The sequence below is a fragment of the Chrysoperla carnea genome, chromosome 5 (genome assembly GCF_905475395.1).
Source record: "Chrysoperla carnea chromosome 5, inChrCarn1.1, whole genome shotgun sequence".
In the NCBI taxonomy this organism is placed as follows: domain Eukaryota; kingdom Metazoa; phylum Arthropoda; class Insecta; order Neuroptera; family Chrysopidae; genus Chrysoperla; species Chrysoperla carnea.
The window spans coordinates 12,999,517-13,026,983 of NC_058341.1; the positions used below are offsets into that span (position 1 = coordinate 12,999,517).

At 29.5% G+C, this 27,467-nt stretch overlaps 1 protein-coding gene across 1 annotated transcript; it reads left to right on the forward strand.

The window, feature by feature from the left end:
* On the forward strand, positions 1-27,467 carry LOC123300527 (runt-related transcription factor 1). Its single transcript, XM_044883111.1, has 4 exons — positions 1-385; positions 11,750-11,950; positions 26,470-26,697; positions 26,758-27,467. Exons 1-4 carry the CDS (start codon positions 1-3, stop codon positions 27,465-27,467), a joined length of 1,524 nt encoding a protein of 507 aa, XP_044739046.1.

A 27,467-nucleotide genomic window follows, 5' to 3' on the forward strand; every position in this document is an offset into this window, starting at 1 on the left:
ATGCATTTGGCAAACGAGGTATCATCAACAACCGGCGGTGGTCATACTACCGCCCACAACGAAAATAATAGCACATATATTACAGCTGAAATGTTAGCCGAACGTACCTTAGATAGTCTATTAGCGGAACATCCTGGTGAATTAGTACGTACCGGATGTCCACATGTTGTTTGTACAGTATTACCACCACATTGGCGTTCAAATAAAACATTACCGGTAGCATTTAAAGTTGTGGCTTTGGGTGATGTTGGTGATGGAACAATTGTAACGGTACGAGCGGGTAATGATGAAAATTATTGTGCTGAATTACGGAATTGTACGGCGGTGATGAAAAATCAAGTAGCGAAATTTAATGATTTACGTTTTGTTGGAAGAAGCGGACGAGGTAAGGGTAATGCAATTTTTTCTGTCTTTTTTAATAAAGGATGTCTTTAAATTAACGCAAGAAATAATTTTGGTAGAAAATACAGGTTTCCAAGGCTTTTTTGGCTTATATAAACTTTTTTGTCGATCTTTTCATTGAACATTTTGCATAAATGTGGCTTAATTTCGTTGATGTAGCTTTAAATTTGCTCGCTCATGATGTGGTTGCAATTGAGATCTTATTTGCATAAGCTTTAGATTTCAAAGAATTCCGAAGTAAAACATTCAACGTTTTTAAAACATATTATCTGGGCGGTAAAAAATAATTTACGCAAATGTGTGAAATTCAAATCTTGCATTAATTTTTGGACAACCTTTAGTTTACTTCAAAATTACTAAAGCTTTATTTTATAAATTTTGATGTACTCATATGAGTATTTAATATAAGTGTAATCATGCTATTTTAGTCCCAAGACGAATATAAACAATGTTCACTAATTTAATTTTACTTCCCTTCTGATAAAAAGCACATCTGTGACTCAGAATTACATAAATGACTGAGTATTTTATTTCGAAAGACATTCTATTAAACGAAAAATCATCGTAGGTTTCAATAGGAAATTTTCCCAATATAAACTAAAAAATTACTCCGGAAAAAGTGAAATATTGTTTAACCAGACTATTTATGTCATTAATACAATTTCAAGTAGTCCATTTTACACTGTTAAGCTCGCAATCCACCATTTTTAACTAAAATTGAAAATCTTCTCTTGTGCAATGCCAAAAACTATGAACTTGCAATTATTGAATGGTCAAAAGATTTGCCAAAGTTCAAATACTCTCTACAGGCCCTCTAGAAAATGAAATAAAAAATATTTTTTATCAACCCAAAAACAAATCTTTATATATTCATTAATAAACTACCTTCATAATAAAACCGTTTTTATTATTAATAGCGGAAAGACACATTTTCCGGAAAAAAACAAGAAAACTTACCATAAAGTATAAGAGGGAACAAATAAAAAAAAACAGAAGTACTCTGTGAAAGGTAATTGTCAAACAGTTATTATAATATGAATGATAAAAAGGAAAAAATGCATTCACCCATTCAAAAACCCACCTCTCCTCTATCTATCTATATGTACATTCATGATTCAGTAATAAATAATTATAAAAAAGCACAATGTTGTCAGTTTAAAAAATGCTTTTTCAAATTGTATATAATGTATAATAAATATGATCTCTTCAACCATTAGCAGTAGTTAATAATAAGAACGTTTGGGGTGCAAAAAAACAAAAAAGAAACGGAGAAAAAACTTCTAAGGGTTGTTTTAAAAAAATAAAATTTATACGTTCGTTAAGGGCAGCTAATGAGGGGTACATACTATATTATATAACAGACCGTGAGCCTATAGTGTAGCGAAATTTCAATAATTATTTTTGTCTCTTATTTTGGGGGATTCATAAAGACAAACTTGATATTAAGAAAAAGAATCGAGTGTCGAATTTATGAAAAGCAAGTTTTTTCTGGCGTTTTCATTTTATCTTCCAATTTTTGTACTTCTGTTGTTTATATTAAAAGAAATTCATTCAAGAAATGACAGGAAGTTTGCAAATGTCGAGTGGGTTGTAAAATAAAGTGTTTTTTTACTCTTTCTTTTCTACGTCTTGTGTCGCAATGACTTTTCTTGAACCTAAACGACATGAAAGCAAGTGAAAACAAACAATTGAAGCAATTAATTGTTAAAATCCCCTGTATAGAAAGTGTTGAACATCAGTGCTTGCTTACGAACTTAGCTTCACTTTTAACGTCCTGAGCACTCCTTTTTGAGTTATCGTGGGCAGACGGACAGGCGGACAGTCGGAAACCGAATAATTAGTGATTTTATGAACACCTATACCCAAATTTTGCTCGTAGCATCAATATTTTTAAGCGTTATAATTTTGGGACTAAACTTAGTATACCTTGATATATATTAAATATATACAGGGTATAGAAAAACGACGAAATGTGAAAATCAAAAAATTCGATTTCCATAAATTCGACACTCGTGGCATGATTATAATCTCATTCTTATTCATAACTTAAATTATTTTTATCAATCCTCTTAATGTTTTAATCTCTCTTACCGTTTTTATTTCGTTTGCCAATTTTTGTATTCCTGTCTTTTATATTAAAAAAATGCATCAAAGAAATGGTAGGAAGTTTGGCTTGGATAAAACCATTGAAATTTCGATTTCTTATGGGTTAACGGTCTGCAAAGGTGGATAACGACACATTATAATGTTTAAGATCAACAACATATAACCTTAACATTTTAATCAAATGGTGTGAGTTGATTTTTTATAAACGTGGGTGGAATATTGCCGACAATCATGAATTGTTTACTTCTTTTTTTTTGTAATTTTTTCATTTTCTTAGATATATTTCTTATTTTTATTTTGTTTCACAGAAGATAATGATTAATTCATTCTGTTTCTATTTTGTTTTTTCCATTTTTTTATTATTATTTCTAAATAAAAAGGCAAAAATATAATATTTTTCCCAATTATATAATTTTAACGAAGAAGAATACTTGAATCAGTAGAAAATTCTCTCTTTGTCTTTTGCTTCTTTTCGTTCTTGAATTTCAATCAGCAAGTAATTTGAATTAGGTAATACTTTCCACTTGAAAATTCGATGATGAGTTTTATGAAGCAGAAACTGAATTTCAATACCAATGCAATCTTTATATCCATTTACTGATAATAACAAACTCTTGTTCAGACTATGCTCGTAATTTAGTTGAGTATTGAGAAATTTGTTGCTAGAAATGACTGAACTACAGAACTCCGTTTTTTTGGTTCAATAATCTTAGTCCACTTTGCATCTATATGCGGCTCAATAATGGTTGAAAGTTTAAATGACTTTTAGTTGTTAAAATTACTTGCCAGTCGTCTAAGTTACTAAAATCTGTGATCAAGGCTTTAGAAAAAGATTATTTTGATGCATTACAAAGTATGGTTTTATAAAACAACTAAGAGTCTTTCGAAAACCCTCATTGTAAATAGAATTATACGTTTCAATTGCTATTGAGTATTCTATTTTAAAAAAATTCTTCAAGTCTTATAATTTGTCTGAACCAAACAGGTGAGATATTTGATATAGGATGCCGAATTTCTGAGTTGAAATATTTGAATTTTCTAAATAACCATTTTTTGCATTTCATGTCTATGATACATTACAAAAATACTTGATTGTTCATGAATAAATAATTTGTGAAATCAATTTTGATTCAAACTATTTTTAAATATTTGATTCATGCAAAAACAGCTTGTTTACCTTCTTTCAAAAATATTTTGTCAATAAACCTATCATGATAGCCTACGTAATAACGAAATAACATTTAAAAATGAGTAACTGTATTTTTAAATAAGTTAGAATTAGATAGAAAGTCGTAGAAAGCATTTGATTGTGCATTTATAGAATATTAACTGACATATTTACTTAGTTATTATACAACACTCAATAAATATAGACTAACTGTTTCATTACGTGAGAAGTTTTATGTAACAAGTATGTGGCGTGTTTAGAAAACACAAAAAAATTTAATATTGGTAACTATTAAGGTAGAAATTAATCATTGTTTTGTTTACAAATGCAATGTTTACTTTAAACTTAAATTTATTATTCATACAAGTGAAATTAACAACTGACAGATTTTATTGTTTCAACACCTCGCACATGCTTGAGCTTTTTGTTTGAATTCAATTGCAAAATATACCTACGCCTGAATCATAAAGTGTTGTGTTTAAGTACTTTTTGTACTTATTTTCAATTGGAATATTTTTTGGACTAAACTGTTCTTCTGTATCTTACGAATGAATAGTTCTCAGAGACTCAGAAATATCAAGGTAAACGATTGATAAAGATAATATTATCTTTATTATTTTAAGAATGTTATCTTAAACCCAATCTTACCCATACAGTACACAATCTTAGTTTAGTGAGACTAAAAATAAGAAAATAAATAATTGTATTATAAAAAACAGAAAAAGACACGCCTTACTGAATTAAAAAATGGATACTAATTTAATATTAATGTAAAAATCAAAGCGTGGGGTGGTTTATATCTGCCATATCTGATAATTTAAAGAATGCACCCAACGCTTTTATTTTACATTATAATTAACTGATTAATCACATTTTAAAACTATAATTTATTAAATATTTAAAAAAATACAGATAACGAACAATTTATACTCAACAAAGGCATATAATTTCTAGGATACCTTAATATTGTAATTTTTGAGTTTTCAGGCGATAAAACTTTGTTTAGCTGAGAATTGAATAAAATTTAACAAAAAAGCTGGGGAAAATATTCTTCACTAACAGGAAATCACATAGACATTCATATTATAAAAACTTATTTCAATGTGTAATAGAAATATATTTATTAATAAAGAATATAGAAATAATATTTTAAAATAAACAAATAAAATACCGACTGATTTGATTAAATACAGGACGTTGTTGAGTATTTGAAAGTAAAAAAATGTAATTTGCAACTTATTCGTCTGGCTTTCAACTTGATTTACAATTTTGGTGGAAGCGCAAATAAATGATTCAAACTATGTAAGAGTTAATATAAAGTATCACTTATTTGCTCTTCCACCATGTATATATAGTTCGTTTGGTTTAAAGTTAGAAAAACAAATTTTATAATTCACTATTTGATTTAGTAATAGGACTCCCTGTTTATTACAAAATGAATCAATTTCTTCATTTACATGATTCTAGGTCTCTTCAGGACTTTCTCTTGCTAGGTTTTATATTGTATTTTAATAACGAATAATACACCAATTATATAAAGGTTTTAGATGAAATTATTTACAGCAGATCTTTCTGATTAGTGTTCTCGCTAAAGAGTAAAATGCAGTTAAAAATGTTTATGAAAATGCTATTTTTCGAGGATTTTGATAGTTTGATGCTGTAATCACTAATATTGTGTTAAACTGTGTTGTGCTGTAATCACTAATATGATGTGGGTGGAATCGGTTACTTCGTTCTTATCCAAGCGACGACAATGTGATCAATTTCACAGACCTCAATAATTATAATTGTTCACGCCTTAGCCCGCTCGGTCATTTAGGCTCTCTCATCCTATAAAGTGTCGTATTCTGTTCACATAACACTATCCAATAAAGCCAGTTTTATGGATATTAAGGATATGTTTAATTATGTTATTTCAATTTATCGTTTCGAACCTCGAAAAATAACACTCCTCTCTAACAAATAAATGTCAATTATACTGTCTTGTGATCACTGGACAGAATTACGTGGAATGCTTTCTCAAATGTTTTTAAACTGGACTTTTCTATCATACATATATTATGTTATATTACAAATATCAAAATTTCATAATATTTTCATCCCTCAAAAATATCATATACACATTTAACCCTCTATATACAACATATATGTATATTATTATATACATTTGTCAAAAATGTCAGAAACATTCCATACTTTTTCGCGCCCTCTGTATGAACATAACACAAACAACAACAACAACAACAATACAATCAGAAACAGATTTGTTTGCAATGTGTCTACAAGTAGTTAGGTATATTAGGGTTGGAATTGTAGGTGTAGTAGGTAGGTTTAAATATAGTAAAAGGCATGCAGTTAGGTGGATGAATTTACTTCCTTTTTTTAGTAGCTACTATATTAAACCTGCAGGGTTTGATTATAGTACGATATGTTCCAGAATAATTTACCCATACTTTTGATGGATAATTCATGATCTATAAGGTAAGGTTTCCTTATTTCATTTCCTGGCTTCTGTGTTCAAAATGGGTTGAAAATTTTTTCAATATTGAATAAAATGAGAAGGATTTTGATAGGATATCTCGGGGATAACTTTTTGGAAACTCCAATTCCCATTTTCAAGTCCTTAGTTTAATTGGTCATATTCAAGCATTGAACAAGTTTTGTGTAAGTTTCACGATATCCATTTCGAAATCTTCGATTGCCGGAAAACTTGTATGAAAGTTTCAAAAAAGTAAAAATTGCCATGTTTTTTTTACAAAATCATATCTTTATTACAACTCTTTGTGATTTGCTTACGATATGAACAGTCTAGTCAATATAGACCATAGAATATTAAACTAGAGAACGCCATGGTCCAAAACTTGCGACATGACGAATGAGAGGGAAGACTGTCAGTGAATTCCTCTGTGTCCTTGTCTATTCTATATGTCATTAGCTATATATTGTTTACATTATTGGAGAGACACAAAACCTCTATGCATCATATGATTATGACATATGACTATGACAAGGACACAGGGGAACTCAATGGCAGTGTTCTCTCTCATTCATCATATTGCTCCACTTACAGGCGTTCTCTAAGTATAATATTCTATGATATAGAAAGCTATACACTTACTATTCGAAATTGATATCAGAAGAAAGATAATTTAATTATGAAAACAATGATATATGTTTGCTTGCAAAAAAACCGATATGAAAAAAATTGATTAAAATTTTCGATCTGGATATTAGATGGAAGAAGCTCGTCCTTAGATAATAGATATGTCTATTTTTTCATGTCAAGTAACGATAATTTTTGCATAACAAAATACCATTAGGCGTCGAACCTGATACTCTCTGTATATGCAATAAAGTATTATTATTGTATCACATAGCGGGTGGGGATATGCGTTTTTCCAGTGTGTTTCCAGTATGTATTTAAGTTTTACGTATATATTTTTTTTATTATTCCTTATTATATATCGTGTAGAGTATTTTTTACTCCCCTTACGTAAGTATTACCGATAACATTACCAATGTGACTATAATTAGGCAATCTGTCGAACATTGTAAAAATAGGTTTTAAAAATCAACTTTATCCGGTGTTTTTCTTATTTTCTTCTTACTTTATTATGCTAGGGGTCGCTGTCGTATTTTATACTTACTTATTCTGATATGCATCTTATCGATTTAAACAGATTATTAAATAAAACTGTGGAGTGTGTATAAATATTAGTCTTTGGAGGATGAACAGCAACTACAAAAAATTTTTTTCTCTGGAAAAATCTTTTTCGCGTCAGAAAGGTATTCTCCATTATGGAGCTCGGATAATTTTTTATTGCACGTACTGGGTTCAAGTTGAAGGATATCCGTTTTTTTTAATAGCAACACCATTATCCATATTATATTCAAAATCAGTTTTTTAATGACATAAATCGACGCTTAGATATTTTGAAGATACGCGAATGAAAATAAATTATCGAAGTAAACTAGAAGTGTTTTTGGGAGGAATTCTTACAATTGATACGAGTATCGTCCAGATCAAAGCACCAACTGTATATCTGGACTCAAAATTTTTAATGAGTTTCCAATATGACTAAATCTAAGACCTTTTTTTAATATGAAATTCATTGGAATTTTTAAAAAGTTGATGGCCAGATATCTGTACACTTTTATTGTCACTCACACGACTGTCAAACAGCGACGTGTAGACTAATCGCTGGTGTATATTTATTTTCTAGTTACAGAGCCTTAAGTGTATGTAGCATTTGTTTGAACTGATTTAAATAAATAAACGGATTATCTCAGATTCTTTTGTATTATAATTCATACATTTATTTCTTATGGAAATTGTCGATAGGGTGAACGACGGTGTTATCAAAGATTATAGCCTTCAACAAGTACTTCTAGCTATTTATGTTAAACTCTAAAAACATTTTTATATCTTAATTTGTAAGAATTATATTGGCATTATCTAGGAGGCTGCCTTTTTAATAATAGAAACCTTCTCATATACATTCTTATTTATCAGTAAATTTTACTCCAAGTAAAAACAATAAACACCAACTTAAGGATTACTTTTTAAACCTATACTTTACTCAGCACTAAATTCGAATGTTTTTGTTCGGCGAAAAATTTTTCCCAATATCGAACTTGGCTTTACTGACAAATTGCATTGGTAGGTCGAATAGTCGAGTTTAAGAAGAGCTAAAACAACCGAATCAAAGGCTTCACCATCCAGTGAAAAATTGAACCAGACTCTTCATAACGAAGACATTATGTGATATTTTCAAAAGAATTTATGAGATATTTTCAAAACATCTTTAGGCTAGGTAAGGTTATATTGGCTGTCCACGAAGGAGACAGTTAGTGTGCACCTCCTTCATGCATATACCATGCACTACACCAACCCATCACCACTATTCGTTAAATTAATTTTTGTTGCGACGGCGGAATCGAACGGGCTACCCTGGGCATATCGCGGACGGAATTGGATACGCCTTAACCAACTTAGCCACCAGAAAACGTTTTTAACATTAGCACAAAATTTAACGAAACTTAGTTTCACGTTTTTTTAAAGATAGCTAATAAATTACTTTATGGTTTACTGCTATTACCATGACATTAAAGAAATTTCTATGAATTTAATATTACACTTTTACAGTTTTCACTGAGTTTTTCTCGACGTTTTTTTTATACTATTTTACAATTCAAGAAAAATTGAAATAACATCGGGTAGATAGATATAAAACGAAGAAAAATATTTATACGTTAATAATAAATTTAATTGAAAAACATAAAAACTAACCAAAACATCTCATATTATTGCTGCTATACAAGAAGAAAAACCAAGCCCACAATATGAGAGAAATATCATTAATATTTCAAAACGTTTGAAAATGAAATCTTGCGGAAAAATATAATTATTATAGAATTTTCTTTTATAGAAATGTATGTTTGTAATGTTTTCTTGAATATTTTTTTATCCCTGTAGAATGGAAAAAAATTGTCCTGAAATATTCATAATGTTGAAATAATTCATATTTGAGGGAATGTTTATTTCGTTTCAAGAATATCCTATAAAAATTTTTAATTTTAGTAAACTTATACTTTTTTAGTAGAAAATTGATTTGTCTTCATCTTCGTGAAGCTAAGAAATGAAACACAACTGAATTATTTTAGTTAAAAATACGATTCAGATGATTTTTAACCCCCGAACTAAACAAGAGGGTGTTATAAGTTTGACCGCTATGTGTGTGTGGTGTTCTTAGCTATGTTTCAAGTGCGTCGTCGGGGGTTTTATAAATTTTGTAAATTTCACTTTTGTAACTATTTGAATCTTGAATAAAGAGTGGATTTCATTCAAGTATTAGAAATAATACCGAAGTGAAAAGTTATGATTCCACGGAAAATCCATTTTCGCCCTTCTTGCTAATATGGCAGCAAATTTGGCGATCGACTTCACTATTGGAACAGTCCTCCAAACGAATTACAGTATAACAATTTTATAGTTTGCTAAATAAGTTAAAAGCGTTCTGCTGAAAATGGATACTAAAGTTATCCGCAACATATAGTGAGGTTTTTTAGTTAAAAAAATTTTCCAAAAACATGTAAGAATTTCTATTTTCCTCAATTTATTTTCTGTACAGTAAAACATATCAATTTATCGTTGTAGACTATGTATAAGCAAATACAATACTAATAATTTAATTTATGAGTTTTTCGTACATAAAGGAGTTTTCGTATAAACGCCAAGAATTCTTAACATTTGGTAGACTATACATATATTAAATACAGGAAGAACTAAGAAAAAAGTTGTTAGAGTTGAAATATCAAAGAAATCTTGAAATGCTTGTGCATTGAAGGCTGTGTAGAGGCATGCGTTAAAAAAGCATCTCTTTACAGAAGATTTTTCCTTCAAACAGACTTTCAGACGTTCATAAGTGGGGTGTTTTTTTACTCATCCAACTTTTCCAAAGGTTTAGATTTACGAATGACTAGAAATTAAGTCGCAATTGAAAAAATTGTATCCTTAATTTTCGTTTTGTTTTAACTAAATTTGTTAGAATCAGTTGTCAAATCGCGGAGAAACGGATATCGAAACAAAAGAGGATAATCTTGATGTTGAATTGGAAATATTAGCCATAAAAATGTAAAACTATACTTGATACCATGACAAAATTTGAAAGTGAAATTAAAATTGATTTTAAAAACGAAGAAATTGTAAGCAATCAAATATTGCATTCAAAGGCTGCTCATTTCCTTTTAGAAAAACAAAGTTTTATATGTAATCTCTATGGCAATACCCGCGTATGACGTCACTAGTGGATATCTTCCTCATTGTTTAATTACGAATTAAACGTTCATATCAAACGTTCATTCATATAGAGAATTCATCATCAGAAATTTCTTCCGATCTCCTATTATTTCTATTATTTCGCTGTATAATTTGTAAAGAGCTACAATCGGGGCAATGAAAATTACGATCGTGGCATTTTCCCACGAGGTCAAAAACTAAAGCAGAGGATGATTGGTTCAATATAAGTTGAACATTTTGGCTTTAAAACTTAATAATTGGAAAATATCATGAAATCTATATCTCTGACTTTATATTTGAATCTTCTTTTGGGTGAAACTTACTCATGGCTAGAGTTTGGAAAAAAGTATCTTTGTATCATTCTGTACATAATATTTAAAATATACATACATAGAAAACACATTTATATATAAAATTGAAGAAACAATTTCCATCTACACCGCTTTGTAACGACTGTGCCACAAATAAAAATACCACTGGATTTTTTTTATATCACTTTTGTGTTATATTTTCTCTGCCGCTAAACTTGATCTTTGGTTACCCACACTTGGTGTGTTGTTGCCTATTTTAAAACATTCTCTGTGTTGTAACTTTTCATTGCTGTATTTATGTTATAAATGTATTGTGTTTGTGCGGAAAAACAAAGAGATTATATTATTTCTATATACAATATATATGTGGAAAATATTAATGACTTTTCTGTTCTGGCAATCATTCAAATTGTTTTATCCATTCCACCCTCCCTCGAATTCTTATTTCGATGGTAATAAAATCAAATCGAATAAAATAATATGTATTCCAATATATTTAGTTTTGTTTTCATTTATTTTTTTTATTGAGTTTCTTTTGTTTTTTCGGAGATCTTTGGGTGACAATCATCATATGAGCCAATAAAACTGTTGGTTTTTTTGTGATGGTCGTTAATATGCCAAATTAAATTTATAATGCCTCTATTATGGTTTGGAGAAATCTTGCACTCTACTTACCGAATTGAATATTAATTTTATTTTAAGGAGATCGAAGTTTTGACACTTCAAACAACATTGAGCATTGGCTGAAAATGTATATTCTATTAAGCAGATAAATTAAAATAAGTGAATTACACAAAATTTAAATAAACCCCCGAAAAATGCCGAATTTTAAGTGTTTTTTTCTTGTAGCTTTTAAAACGGTCAAATTTTATAAAAATAATTTTAAATACTCCATTCGCTTGAAACAATTTTTTTTTATTAAATAAAATTAGAATTTTTGTAATTAACTATTTTTATTTTCAGGGAAAAGTTTCACCTTAACAATCATCGTATCAACGAGTCCACCGCAAGTTGCAACATACAACAAGGCAATCAAAGTTACTGTAGATGGTCCAAGGGAACCTAGATCGAAAACCCGACATCAAGGCTTCCATCCGTTTGCGTTTGGACCACGACCATTTGTTCCTGAACATCTTACCGGCTCATTACCGTTTAAATTAAGTGGTAAGTTTTATGAAAATTTATTGATAAATTTCCTATAAGGTAAATCGGATATTTAAGCAACGTATAAGTAAAAATCTGAACTTTTGATATAAATAATTTTGAAAAGAACTTTTTGAAAAAAATTTGACGAAGGGTTTTATTTAATTTATGCAGTTAATTATTAAAAATTGAATGATGACATGTTGTGAATATTAAATGTTGAATGAATTCATAAATTTTCGATAATATTAATTAAAAAGACAATTTTCGTCCGCCAAGACGGACAAAGTGAAAAGATGGTTTTTTTTCTATAGATTAATATTTAATTCTAAAAAATGTACCTACGATTAAGACCATGGGCGGAAAATATGTGTGTTTAAATTGACGCTCGTGTGACATTAGCCTGAAATAGAATGACAAAATTATCTCACTATAATTATAATTATAATTGAAGCCATATATTTCACCCTTAATAACGATAGTAATAGTTCATGCTCTTGTTACTAGATGGCAGAGAATGTTTATTCGTCTAACTATTTGTGCATATCGTCTATTTTTAATAATACAAGATACAAATTCTTTTCACTACCATAATATAAACGAAGTTTTAAGCTTCTAGAAAAATATATTTGATCCGTACTTAAAAGTCTTACTACTACTATGTTTTAATTTTTTTTTTAAATCCTTTTAATTCCAAAAGTTTAAAAGCGTAGATAATAAATATTCATTAATTTAGTTTCTAAAATGTTTAGAAATAGTTTTCTGAAACATTTTAAGTTATTTTTAAGACATGTATGTATTTATTCATACATAAACTTCACTATACAGTTAGTTTGACGAATATACAGCGTGCTTTTCTTTTCAAATATGGAGAACACTAAGCAAATATTTCAGGATATTTGAAGCTATTGAAATCCATTTCTCGAAATTCATAATTTGGATAGCATTTTATCCGGAGGAATAATTTTGCCATGCTTTTAATAAGCCCAAATCGACGATTTCGTGAGATTTGGAGTAAAAATTGTTTGTTGAATTTTCACGATTTTCTTAAGGGGTACTTCTTTTTTTCGATTTTCTCGATTTTTTCAAAAGGGTACCCTTTAGAAAAATTGCAAAAAAACCAAAAATTTTTTTTATCTCCAATTTCGATAAAACTCAGTATATAAGGTAATTTTGACCCAAAAATTACAAAAATCGGGTATATTTGTTGATTGGTCGAATATTTTTTGAGATAATGACTAAAATTGATCCGAAAACTGCGATATTTCAGAAACTTTGCATCCAATCATTAAATTAACCTGATTTTTATACTTTTTGGATCAAAATTACCCCATCCACCGAGTTTCATCAAATTCCAGAACAAAATATTTTTTGGCGTTTTTCTCGATTTTTTCAAAGGGGTACCCCTTAAAAAAATTGCAAAAAATCGAAAAATGTTTTTTATCTCCAATTTCGATAAAACTCAGTATAAAAGGTAATTTTGACCCAAAAATTACAAAAATCGGGTGTATTTGTTGATTGGTCGAACATTTTTTGAGATAATGACTAAAATTGATCCGAAAACTGCGATATTTCAGAAACTTTGCATCCAATCATTAAATTTACCTGATTTTTATACTTTTTGGATCAAAATTACCCCATCTACCGAGTTTCATCAAATTCCAGATCAGATTTTTTTTTGCCGATTTTCTCGATTTTTTCAAAGGGGTACCCCTTAAAAAAATTGCAAAAAATCTAAAAATGTTTTTTTATCTCCAATTTCGATAAAACTCAGTATATAAGGTAATTTTGACCCGAAAAGTACAAAAATCGGGTGCATTTGTTGACTGGTCGAATAGTTTTTGAGATAATTAACAAAAACGATCCAAATATTTTTCCAAATTTTTGAGAAACATCCTGTTATAAAAATATATAATTTACACAAACAAATATGTGTTAGAACAAATAATGCTCTTCACTTACATACGTATACAAAAGTGTATGTAAAGGTACTCTGTGACTTTCAAGTTGATGAATTTGGATAGTAATTTTCTAAATGTTCGTAACTTCATACACTATACAGAGACTTTAAAAAATATTGAAGATGGAATAATATAAAAGGGGTAATCAATCAGTTTTTTACACACAAAACTCACATTGTTTTTATTTTATTTTATACGGACCCAAGACTCAATTGACCTATGATGCTCATTTACGAACTTGACCTCACTTTTTACGTCCTGAGTACGCTGTAAAAATTGCAGCTCGATATCTTTTTTCGTTTTTGAGTTATCGTGTCCACAGACGGACGGACGGACGGAAACCGGGAATGGACTAATTAGGTGATTTTATGAACACCTATGACAGAATTTTTTTAGCCTTTTTCAACAAATTACGTAACGATTATAGTCGACCGAAAAAATAGTTTTTCAGAATCGTAGAAACCGTTTTCTAAAACTACGATTCGAGAAAAATACGTTTAAAGTTAATATACTTACCTATCATTCGTTAGCGATTCCTGAGCTAAATAATTCCTCATAAGAATCTTCCTTTTTCTCAAGTGGCTAATTTTTAGCAGTTATTTAAAAAAAATGAAAATTGATTGATGATGTTATGATGTCAAATCGGTTCACAGATCTCATTTTTCATATCTTTCATACTCAACTCTTTGCACAATTCTTTATATTTTCCAAACTCCCATTACATATGTGTATTATGTACATATATGCCGCGCGCGTGTTCTTGACATCTAACTAATGACACCCTTCCGCCTACAAATTGCTTTTGTGAGAAAATACATCGACCTAAATCATTACCTCTATATGGTACTACGTATGAACGTATATCTACGTATACGTAGAATGTAGATGTATGAATGTATACAAATGTATAAACATCACACTCTTGGTGTGTTTAAATAGAACATATGTATTTAGGTTTGTGTTTAGGTAAAGGTAGAAATTGGTAGAAATGTTTGTAGCATTTTGGAAATTGTGTAAATACTTCACATGTGACGTTACAATATTATTCTTATTTCGAGTTATGTACGATACCACTTACACTTGGAATGATTTTAGTGAAGGTATTAAAAAAAAAAATTAGGATAGTTAATGCTATTCATCTTGAATGGCAGTTGTAACACAGGATTATATATTACTAGCAGCTACCCGCTGGATTTGTTGGGCAATTTCTCCCTTAAAAATCACAAAGATTATCACGTTATAGCCCTCACTCATCGAGACATTTTTTTAATCTCCAATTTTGATAAAACTCAGTATATAGGGTAATTTTGACACAAAAAATACAAAAATCGGGTGCATTTGATAACTGGTTGAAGGGTTTTTGAGATTATGACTAAAAACGATCCAAATATTGCGATATCTCAGAAACACTGCATCCAATCAAAATTACCCCAAATATAAATAAATATAGGTAAATGAAGCCGAAAAACGTAATTTATTGTTTTGTTAATAAAAAAGAAAACTTATGTAAAACATGAAAATTATAATCATTTTATAGGGATCGGAAACCATCAATCTTAAAGTGATAAAAATTGTGGACAAAGTTTATGTAATAGTTATATTAGGGTGAAGCCTACTTGTTCACGATTTATTTATATGACATTTTCAAAATTAATGATTTTTGTTGCTTAGAATATTAGAAAATACATGGACAGACATACTTATACAAAAACAAGGATCTTCTTATAATATCGAAAACTTATATTTCATCTAGAAAACTCACACAGGCATTATCGACAATCATTAGTCAAAATTCTGCCAATACATATTTTGAGAATGCTATTGAGTTCAAAAACGTAAAAACCCAAGGAATTTGGATGTTTCTTACAATTTCCTGATAATAAGGTAGATTCAAGACATATTTTGGTTAAAGCGTACTTAAAAAAATTAAAAAATCGTTTTACACTCGTAATATTTTTACTCAAAATTACATTCTTAATGTTCCTCGAATAATATCCACCGATTGCACATTCTGACTTTAAAATTTCATCTCTTTTTCTATTTTATACCACAAGAGTACCAAAAAGACAACATACAACTTTAAAGATTCGATTTTGTAAGTGTGTGATAAAATAATTTTCATCGCAACTTTAGATGAAAGTTAAGATTTGTGATTTATTTTCCAGAAAAATGGTGCTGCCCACTTTTGTCGTTCGGATAATAACTTTTTGATCTTTTATACGATTTTCTTTGAAATAACCGTCAACTGACGATTTTAAATTTTTGTTCAGAACCAATTTCTAATTAAATTTAGAATATTCTAGAATAATTTACATATCTCTAAGAAAATTATATCCACATCATACCGAAAACTAAAATTTGTGTTAAAAATTTATTTACAATACACTACAAGCATCATAGTATCTAGAAGATGATAACTGTCAGTACAATCTGGTGATGATAACATGTTAGAGACAGAAGGTAGAGAGATAGGACTTTCTGAACGGTGTATAATTGAGTTATAGTACTCTCTCGATCGTATCGTAGTAAACTTTATCTTCATATCATACACTTTACTATCCTTACTATCGATAACGTGTGTAACTTTATCTACACCTCGAATAAACCTAACTCTATTACAACATCGTTACAAAAACATTGCCTCTCTCCTATATTATGTTCTGTGTGATAAAATTTAACACTTACCCCTCTGTGTTATTTAATAGAAGGATGATACATTTCGAGTTGATAAATTTTACCAATTTAGAGGAAAATTCATTATCGTTTACTACTAGAAAAAGTTTAATTCCGCTTTCAACCGAAAGGGAACATTAGAATCTATTAAAGGAGTAATTTAAAAAAAAAAAATTTTGAGCTCAAATATGTAAGTTTTGAAAGGAAATATTCTTACCGCGAAAAAAACTCAATGTTGACTCGTCAAAGGAATTCTCGATCTGGCATACCCAAAAATTCATGTTTTGAATTTAAAATTATTATAAAAATTACTGTCCTATGCCTAAAGGAAATAAAATTTTTTAATTTCAACAGAAGTCTATTGTGACTCCACTCCATAGGTCATACGTGTAAAATTCTTGTATACAAGTAATATAAAAAACCAAATTTTGCCATCTTTGTTCCCATAACTTTACTATAACTTTTATTACACCTTCTCGGAACCTAAGAAGGTGTTAAGCAAGATTTCGTTCTTCGGTCTCAGAGATCAACACGAAGTCCAAAAACAGAGAAAAATTCACATTAATGTAAGAATGTTTTTACACTTAATAAATTTTCATAAAAACCTGTTTTGAGTATAAATTACAAAACTAATAAGTATAAGCATGAAAATAAATACCTCTAGAATGAAGTCGAAATGAAATATTCACCAAAAAACACATTCTAAGAAAACAACATCGATGGCAAAAAAAAAACTAATATAAAACAAACAAGCAAGTATAAAAATAAGGACTAACCTAATTCGTTACAGAAAGAAAAATGAACTTTTAATCCAATCTAATCCGTATAACAAACAAACGACGAACATAAATAAATCTAACTGTTGTTTGTTTCTATCTATCTCATTCTCTGAATAGCTCTAGGACCAGACTTGAAATTTGCTGATAATTTGAGAAAACGACAGAAGCTTTTGTCAAGATTAAGTGTAAAAACTTTTTCCTTTAAGAAAGTTTTCGTAACAAGGAAATTCTCTTTCAGGAAACCTAGTTAAGGAATAAAAATCATGAGCCTGAAGATAATCGATCATTTTCTGGAGTGATTTTTCCCACATTAATATTAATTTTACAGATCAATGAAGCAGTGCTTAAGAGTAGAATGTCAAAACTGAGCGTCGCGACGACAGACTGACTGAAATATCGTTGCTAGACTTGACATACCCACCGAAGACAGCTCTAGCGAAGTGGCTGAAAGAAAAAGTGTTAAAAGAGAGCAAGTAGTTAACCGAAAAGGTGTTAAAATTCAAGATTAAATGTCAAGTTGGGCAGCTATATTGCGGCCAGGCTTGACATTTTGATAGTCCTCTCAACGGTGTTTGATATCGGATGGCGATGGGCATTTTATACTCGTTTCTCATGCGGAAGATCGTCAGGTCGATAGCTATCCACGTCCATTCATTTTTTTTAAATTTAACCGATCAAATAATAATTATAATTTAAACTAAAAAGCACACTTTATTGCACCAAAAAGTGGATAGCAATTTTAAATGTAATATAAAATTCAAAGCGGGGGTTGCTCTCTACAGGCATTCTTTAAACTACATGTGATTTGACAGATATCGACCATCCCACGATTTGAATTTAAGTTACATTTAAAATTAGTATCCACTTTTTTGTGCAATAAAGCCTGCTTTTTAGTTTTTGAAATTATTATGAGAAGTATCTCTATTGCCTTTTCGTGCCGTTCCATAATGATTGACAAATACAACGCCTGGCTCTAGTCCTATAACATGTATTAAAAAAACAAACAAATATATAAAAATAAGACAAAAAAAAAACGTAGAAAATAAAATGTATTATTGCAATTGCCTCGTGTTGTGCTTTTAAAATAGAATTAAAAATAAAAATCTTCTTACTTTTGTAACAAGAAGAAGTTGATTGTGCGAGGGCAATTAACTAATACATTTTTATGTGTATTTTACTTTAAAGTTACAAATGTTTGTTTTTTTATTATTTGTATTCAATAAAGGATTGGATAAAAATAAAAAAAATCTTTGTTTTTAATGATCTTGTTTGGAGTTGGCAATTTAATCATGTCTTGTATTTTAGTTCCATATATTTGACATAGAATTCTTTCTCGCCAATTAAGTACTGTAAACTTCTTTGTATTTGAGTTAACATTTTTTTTAATGAATTGTTGCACAATGAAGACAACACTGGAATAGTGGGATGTTTTTTCAAATTTCGATTTTGACGTCTATCCGTCTTTTAAGCGGGGTATGTATGAAAATAAGAAGTGGTAAATTATTACATTTAAACAATTATTCCTGAAAAATAAACATGTATTCTTCCTGCTTTCCAAAAGTAATAGCCAATGTTCTAGATTACAAGCATTGTTTTTCGAAAGCGTTTTCTTAAATCATCTTAACCAATTTTTCATTTGTTCAAATGAAAATACTGTAATATGCGTTCAACCTTTGAATTTTAAAGGCTCGTCCTCATATGAAAAGTGGTATACAGGGTGTTTCAGAAATAACGAACGCATTGTTGCATTAGGTAGAAAATAATATTCTAAGACGAAAAGCTCTCTTCCATTTTTTGATCTGATGCATGTATAATAGACAGCCAATCAGAAGCGTGTTACAGTGGAAAGACAGTGAGGCGAGAAGGGAAATAGTGAGAAACTACGAGATTGAGACGCAAGAGCTGCAACATTACACTGGCGTGTATGTGTTTGAAAGTGTTCGGAGAGTGGAGGTGATTTAGATCAAAGTGGAAGAGGACTATGTCTTAGAATCCTATTTTCTACTTGATGCACAAAGGCCGTCCGTAACTTCTCGGACACCTTATATATAACGTGTTGCGATAGAAAAATCTATTAAAAGTATCATTTATGGGAGACTTTGACTGATATAAAATACCTACTCAAAAATTTGAAACAAATGTAAAACTTTTGTTTCATAATAAAAATACCAAAAATTTCTATTTTCTACTACAATTAGTCGATATTCAATTACAGCTCGTTCTTGCACCGAAATTCCCGTTATTTACTCTTGGATATTCTAAGGTGAAACCCTTTGTTATTTTTATAATGGGTACGAAATCTAAAAATACCATTAAAATATTTAATACTTGGTACAAATATTATATCGACTTTATATCCTTTTATAATCTCCGTACTTAACATTTAAAGTACCACTGGAATATTTACATTACAAAATCTATTTTTTTATGATTTCAATTGATAGTCGTCAGTCAGTAGCTATTAAAGAAGTAAAAAAAAAAGGAATTAAAAAAAAAAAAACTTTGTTAACAACTAATCCTTAATGTTTATGTTAATAAGGATATTACCGATATTATTTTCTACAAAGATGATTTTTATATCCCACTTTGTGTCTATGTATAAGGTGTAAGAGTATGAGTGAGTATATATATTGTGTAACAAAATCTTTCTAATGAGGCACACAAAATGACATTTATCTTTAAGAAGAAAGGGTTATATTATGGTACTCTTGTGTCTATAGAAATAGTATGTATATGTGATGGTGTGTAGAGTATAAATACACGCGAACTATGTGGAGTAATAAGGGGTGAGATTATGTGTTTATACTTCCATGGCAGCAGTGTATGTATGTATGTATGTATAAAACCCTCTTAATAATATGGAACAAAACTAATGTTGTTGTTGTTGAGACTATGACTGTAAAGAAAGGGTTTACAAATAATATTCTAGATGCCACGAGTAAAATGAATTACTTCGTGTATTCTCGTTTGTAGAAAAATTGTTTAAAAACAGTAAATTTTCTTATATCTCAACGAATGAAATTTTACTTTAAGAATAGAACCATAACTACACAACTAGAAAAAGAGCTCCTTATCTTCAATCCGTTGTTAATCGGTTTGTCATTAAACCTAATTAAAAACAAACTTTATTTAACCAACGTTCAAACGAAGAACTGTATTGAAAACGTCCTTGATTTTGGGTGGGTTACAAAAATTTCAAATTAAATTTTTGATTTGGGAAGTTTAGTGGGAAGTTTACTTTTTCATTTCGTTTTTAGACAAATGCTGTGTACAGTAAATTTCATCAAGGGAAAATTCATAGTTACAGATAAATACGCAAACAAAGCAAGAATGATCATAAACTTTATCGAAACGCAGTATCAGTCAAAATTGAAACCTTCTAAGAAACAAAAAATAGTTTATGTAATTGATGAACTCAATTTTGACGAAAAAAGATAAATAAAGACGAAAATCAACATTTGTGATGATCTAAGAACAATTTTGTAACAAAATAACTTGAACTTAAACAGCCAGTTAAATCAAAAAGAACTGTCATAAAATCAATCAATCAAATATCATTATACTAAAATCAACTTCAAAATATTTTATGGAATACTTTTATCAGAAAAATTTACTAGTTAAAATGACATCATTTAGTTATGCAGGATAGAAATTAAGCCATTTCTACAAGATCAAAATTTTTCAATGGAAAAGCTTAATGGAACTACCTTAGCTTAGTGTTACTAGAGCTCCAATTTGTCCAAAATCTATTCTTGAAATTATAAATTTTAAGATTTATTATTAGAACCAAATACAAAGTAAGTATCGCGATGAAAAGTAAAAAATACTAGGGTAGCTTTCAAGAACATTATTGGTGGAAGACATTTTATGGAATATTTATCAAAATAGGTTTATTTGAATATCTTCTAGTTTATAAAAAAAATGCCAAATTGTTAGACGTATTAATCATGAAGCATGATTGAGGTACATTTTCACCAATCAATTTTTTCTCAATCAAAATTAGAATTTTTCGTCAAACCGAAAATCAAATATGAAAGTTTTTTCAAGTTCTCGTAATACTGAATAAATCAGCATTGTATACAAGTACATATGTGTATGTTAACATAAATGTAAAACGAACAAATCCGAAATAATCCAATCTTAAATGTGTTCCACAAATTTATGCATACAAACCCATATTATATTCTTAAGGTGATTCACTCTTGTTATAAATGAGGTAAATGTCATTTAAGGTATTCACTTACCACCTTTATAATCATGATAATAATAAGTACACAATATGAGAAGGTAGAAAACACATTTAATATATAAAATCGTGGAACAGCGGCAATGTTTTTTGTGTTGTTTAATTCACTAAAACACAAGTAGTGTTGCCGCGAGTCATGATTAGTTTTTTATTCAATTATCATCTTATTAAAATATCTTCAATGAATATTCATCAATTTTAATATTTTTAAACAGTTTCAACAAGATTACAGGCCCTTATAATTCCAACCCGGCCATTTTAAAATAACTGCCTACGCTTAGGACTAGGCCTATTACCTTAGGAGATTATATAAAAATTAATCGCAGGTCTTGTAGACAATGGTATCATGTTTCGTGGATATTTATCGAAAATCAGGAGTCTTCTTATCATCGCTATCTCTCGTAGCTAATTGTTATATAACCTCGATTTTCAAAGTTCTTGCGGCAGCATTAAATACAGTATGCCACTATTACGCTCTGCTACCATATGCCTTGTTTGTTTGTTTATTTGTTCACTTTTATAAGTAATAATGCGTGTATTTTGTTATTTACTTTATTCTATATTCATCTTTTCTACATAGAACTAACGAACTATTAAAACCCTTTTCATCTATATAGCTCGAATAAAGAGCTGCTAGAAGACTTCTCTCCCCTCTGTATTTTAACCGTATTATGTGTAATACCAACATACTGTGTACTGTTTTATATAAGATGGTATTTATTTATTCACTGTCATTTTAATTATAGCATACAATAGGTTGATAATTGTATCATTTAAAATTTAACACCTTCTAACACTCTTAATAAAACAGTTGCTTCTTTTTGTATGCCCTATTTTTGATTAAAAATAGTTTTTGGGATCTAGTTATCGTTTTTTTTTTAAAGAGCTTTTCTATTTTCGAATTCTAATTTAACTTTTAAGCAGGCTTAATTCAAGTGTTTAGTTAAAAATTTGAAGAATATTCTAACATGAAGCTTGTAAAATATGTTGCTTTGGTGAAATGTTGAACGAAATTTGTTTAAACATTGTATACGTTTTTGTATACTGGTCTATTATTAATTATTAATTTTGTCGATTTGTTTAGGAGTGGAATCTTAAAATTAGTATTAAGCCTTTAATGATTTTACTGCGATATCGTTGCTTCTCAACGGACCAATATTGACGTTGTTCTCTTTTAGTCAAAGGTTTTGGTGTATATAGTATTTTCAAAAAATTTTCTTGTCGTAATTTATGAAGAAGTCTTGTCGTAATTTATGAAGAAGTCTTAAGTTCCCCACTAGTCAAATTAAGAAAAGTTTTCTTTCTTTAGAAAATACCTGTTTATCATTATTTTAACTGCATCTAACTATTTTAAATGCCGTCTTATTTACAGAATACGTGGAATTCTTGACTTTGAAGTTTTATTAGAACTAAAAAACTTTATTTTTGGATAATTATTATTATTTCCAGAGACAATATGGTAATTAAATTAATGTAGCATTCATTAAACAAAATATACTGAAAAACGAATACAGAAAATGAAACATAGAGTTGCTTACCAGATTAATACTAAGAAATAGTATTAAATAATAGCGAAGCGATTATTACTGTGACGGATTGTATGTTCTTTAAAACCCAAGAATAGATTAGGGTTCGAAAATAAATACAAACACAGATTGGCTATAATTACCTCCTTTAAATTCGTAAGTTGAAACAACTTATGTCTTAACAATTTTATATATTTTTAATAGAAAAAAGTTAAAAACTCTATTATTTACAATAAATCTAAAATACAAATACAAATTATAGATAAATTTGACATATAATGCGAGGACTATAAATATATGTATACATAATAAATTATAAATTTTTATTTTTTATCAATGTTGTGTTCGGTATTCCCTATTTATAATAAAATCAATAGTTTATTAAAATTACAATCATTTATTGTTTACAAAATTAAAATTAGATACCCATTATTAGTATAAAACTAGTAGCAATAAATTGAATTATAATTCTAAAATCAATAAATTGTTTGTATAATGTATTTGAAAATGTATATTTTAAAATTTATAAAACATTATATACCTATATAATATATGTAATAAGTGTATATTAGGATCAACGACTGAAAACGCTCATTAAACAAAAACGAAGTGCATTATCAGTTCATTAAAACAACCCTATCATGAAGTTCAAGCTGTGTTATTTATAAAAACAGTCATAACGCGTAGTAGAAAGAATAGACAGTCTATAAAGCAAAATTGGTGTCGTGGCTTGGCTTGCGTGATATTTGACCGCGACATCATTTTCGTTATAAAAAAAAGAGATGATATATATAATCCAAGGCAAGAGGACTAGGTTCTTTTTGGTCCATATATCATGGAAATAACGAAACAAATTGCGATCTATGGCCAATCTGTACTTGCCATAACGCTCTTTTACTTATCCTGTTCAAAAGTGGTATAATGTCTTTCATGTTGTGGATATTTTAAGTAAACCATAATGCGTTGAGTTTTTTTTTGCATAATGAGTTTTTTCGATCTTTGAGCCTACCAAGTATATAAATATACAATGCATTAATAAATTATAATATTATAAATTCAATAAAATTGCTATTAATTTGCATTAATTTGGTTTTGTTAACTGAAAAGTTAAAATAATTTTAGAACGTACATCATATAATATTTTTATTCTATACTTTATCTAGTAATTGAAAATAATTCCAATAGAATCGGTATTTTATGTATAATTATAACATTTTGATAGAAACTTGAAAAATTTCCCCTCGAAAATCGAATGAACATGTTATTATACTATTACGTTTTGCAGTGTCTGCTAAAATTTTCAAACACTAAATGTGTGTTTGAACGTTGTTTGCGAAAACTAAACTGAATTCACAATTGTAGGCTCTTTCAGAACAATAATATAGTACAAAATTCCTTCACGAATCCATAGATACACTAGTCTTAACTTCATTACATTATTTCAGGCTTTTTCGGGACACAGATACAGTATAATACTTTCGAAGACTAGTACTATTTGTAATCTTACTACGAGAAACCTCCGATTAATGAGGAAATTCGAAGAAGGTATTTGTAATATTTTTGGAAAAGTCAACTATATTAGCTACTTCAGTGAAATGCAATATTCAAAAACCTTGTTATGAGGTAAATCTCAAAAATTTACTAGAAAAATATGGACTTTATTCGAGAAGGGTCTTTAAGAAGGGTCTAACTACTTACCATATAAATCTATCCGATCATAGGGAGCGAGTTTAAATTGGCTTAAGGTTGATCGTACAGGACACTACGTATGATGTACGCGATTTAATTTATAAAAATAGAAGCTTTTTACTTTTTAATCCATAGAAGGTGAAGGAACATTATAGAAAATTTATTCGTTCATTCTCAAAATTTGGTACTCACAATATGTTAAAATTACAATTTTTAATGATTAGTGACATGAACACCTTTCTCCAGATGTTTTCAACATATTATTTTATAGGTATGATTTATCAATTAATAAAATATCAACATTTTAGATTTTTATCTATGCGTTACCTTAATGTCCGAACAACCTTAAATATATAGTTTGTAAAATACCATCTTTTTTTTGTAGAAATAATTGAATTAAATTATTTTACACCTTCGAAACTTGAAAACAAGAAGAAGTAGCTATATAGCTTTATAATAATTAATACAAGAACGGGTATCGTATTCAGAAGGAAAAACTTTTTTCTCTTAATTTTAAGGAAGGAAGAAAATGTTGATCTAATTACGGAATATAAACGATTTTACTAACTAACAAATATAAATGATAATCCTAACACTTTCCATAATAATTTTCCATAAAGAGTATTTCTTCTCTCTGCATGTCTCATAAGTATTAATTTAAATTGTATATATCGTACCTTTTCTACCTTTAGTACCCTATTTTGGTATAATAAAGGTTAGACATAGTGGTGACGAAAATACAAGTATAGAAAGCGCACAATATGTATATATAGATATATGTAGAAGACTCAGAAGGTTAGAAGTTCGACTTGAGGTGACGCGTTGCGGCGCACCAATCAGGTTTGAGGCATCCCCACCTATTCAATAACATAACTTGTGCTTGTCCATATTAAACTATATCTATATTTTCTAGTATATAATCATACTGATTATTTCATTTGGTTGACTGTAGTTTTTGATATTATACAAGCCATGTACTTAGTGATAATATTTTACTAAGTATTCCACTGTATGAGTGTGTGTATGCTGGTAGTTGGGAAGAAAAGATGCAGCATAGATGTGCTTTGCTAATAATGCCCTGGATGCTGTATGCTTGAGAAAGATGGAATTATAGTTTTATTTTAAATGTTGTCCATGTATGGGATGCTATGTGTATGTCTAGGTGAAGAGTATTACTTTAACGATTTTTGAAATAAAGAAAACTAGTTTTTATGAAAATTATCCGTCATGCTAATAAAAGGATGAAAAATATTTATTTCTTTGATGCATAATTGAAATGCTTTCGAAAGTTTTAAGGAGAGGAGATTTAACTGCAGCGCCCTGACCTTATTATTATAATAAATTACTAATAAATTAAAAAAAATATTTTTAATATGAATGAAACTGGCTTATTAGAAAGATAATTTTATGCTATTAAGGATATAAATAAATGACTTCAAAAGTAGGCATATTTAACATTCGTCCTATGGAAAAACGGTAGATGGATGATATGTTTTCATAGATTTCTCCAAAACTTGACTGTGGAAATTAAAAAAAAACTATTTAAATTAAAGTTAAAACCTTAATAAGTTAAAAACTTAATACAAAATACTTGACAATTACCTCAAGCAACAAAAATGACTTTCACTTACAGTATTTCACAAATCATGAATTTATTTGTTTCCAGGTTTGGCTCATCATTTAGCCGGTCTACCAGGTCCACCAGGTTCCGGTGCCGAATGGGGACGTCCACCGGGTTATCCACCTGGCCATGCACTACTGCCAGCCCACCCACATCATCCTGCTCATGCACATCATCCAAGTCATCATATCACGACACAAGCGCATATGTGGAGGGAACATATGTTTGCCGCATTAGATAGACCTTTAGACACATCACCGAGAATAGCTGCAGGTAAGTTCGTACACTCACTTACGTTTTTTGCTTTGTACTGAAACATGATTTTTGTTACAGAGCCTACTACATCTTCAACGGCATCCCTAGGACCAATCACTATCAATTGTAATCCACATAGTACAACATCACCGAAATCATCCCCATCGGTAGGTGGAGATCCCCGCCAAGACATTGCAACATCAGCGTCTGGGTTACTAACAACAACTACAGCACCTTTATCACCTCCAGAAGATGACATATCCGTAACCGGTTCCCCAACCCCATCGCCACAACCACCTGCTGCCACGAATATACAGGGTGTTTTAGCTCCACAAAGCATTCATAGTTCACATTTATTCAATAACGCTTTAGCGGCATCACTATTCTTAAATACTCCTCTTCTTCCTCCACCCAGTCAATGGATCTATTCCCATTTATATCCTTCTCCAGATTGGTCTTGGTTACAACTACGTCATCCAACTTTCTTATCAAGGCCAGTACAATCACCTTCAATTGAAAACCAAGTAACTGATAGCAACGGTGACAAAGATATTGATGAAAATAAGCTAAAATCAACAGAAAGTGCAGGTATAAACTTATCGGTTCACAGGGGTCGCAAAGCGGTTGTGACATTAGTGAAACAAAAAAATGACGATAATGTGACTTCAACAGAAAAAATTGCTACACCACCGATAGCGTCAAGTGTAACTCAAAAGAATAGTAATAATAGTGCTGGGGGTAAAATTAATAGTTCGAATAAACATTCAGACGTTTGGAGACCTTATTAA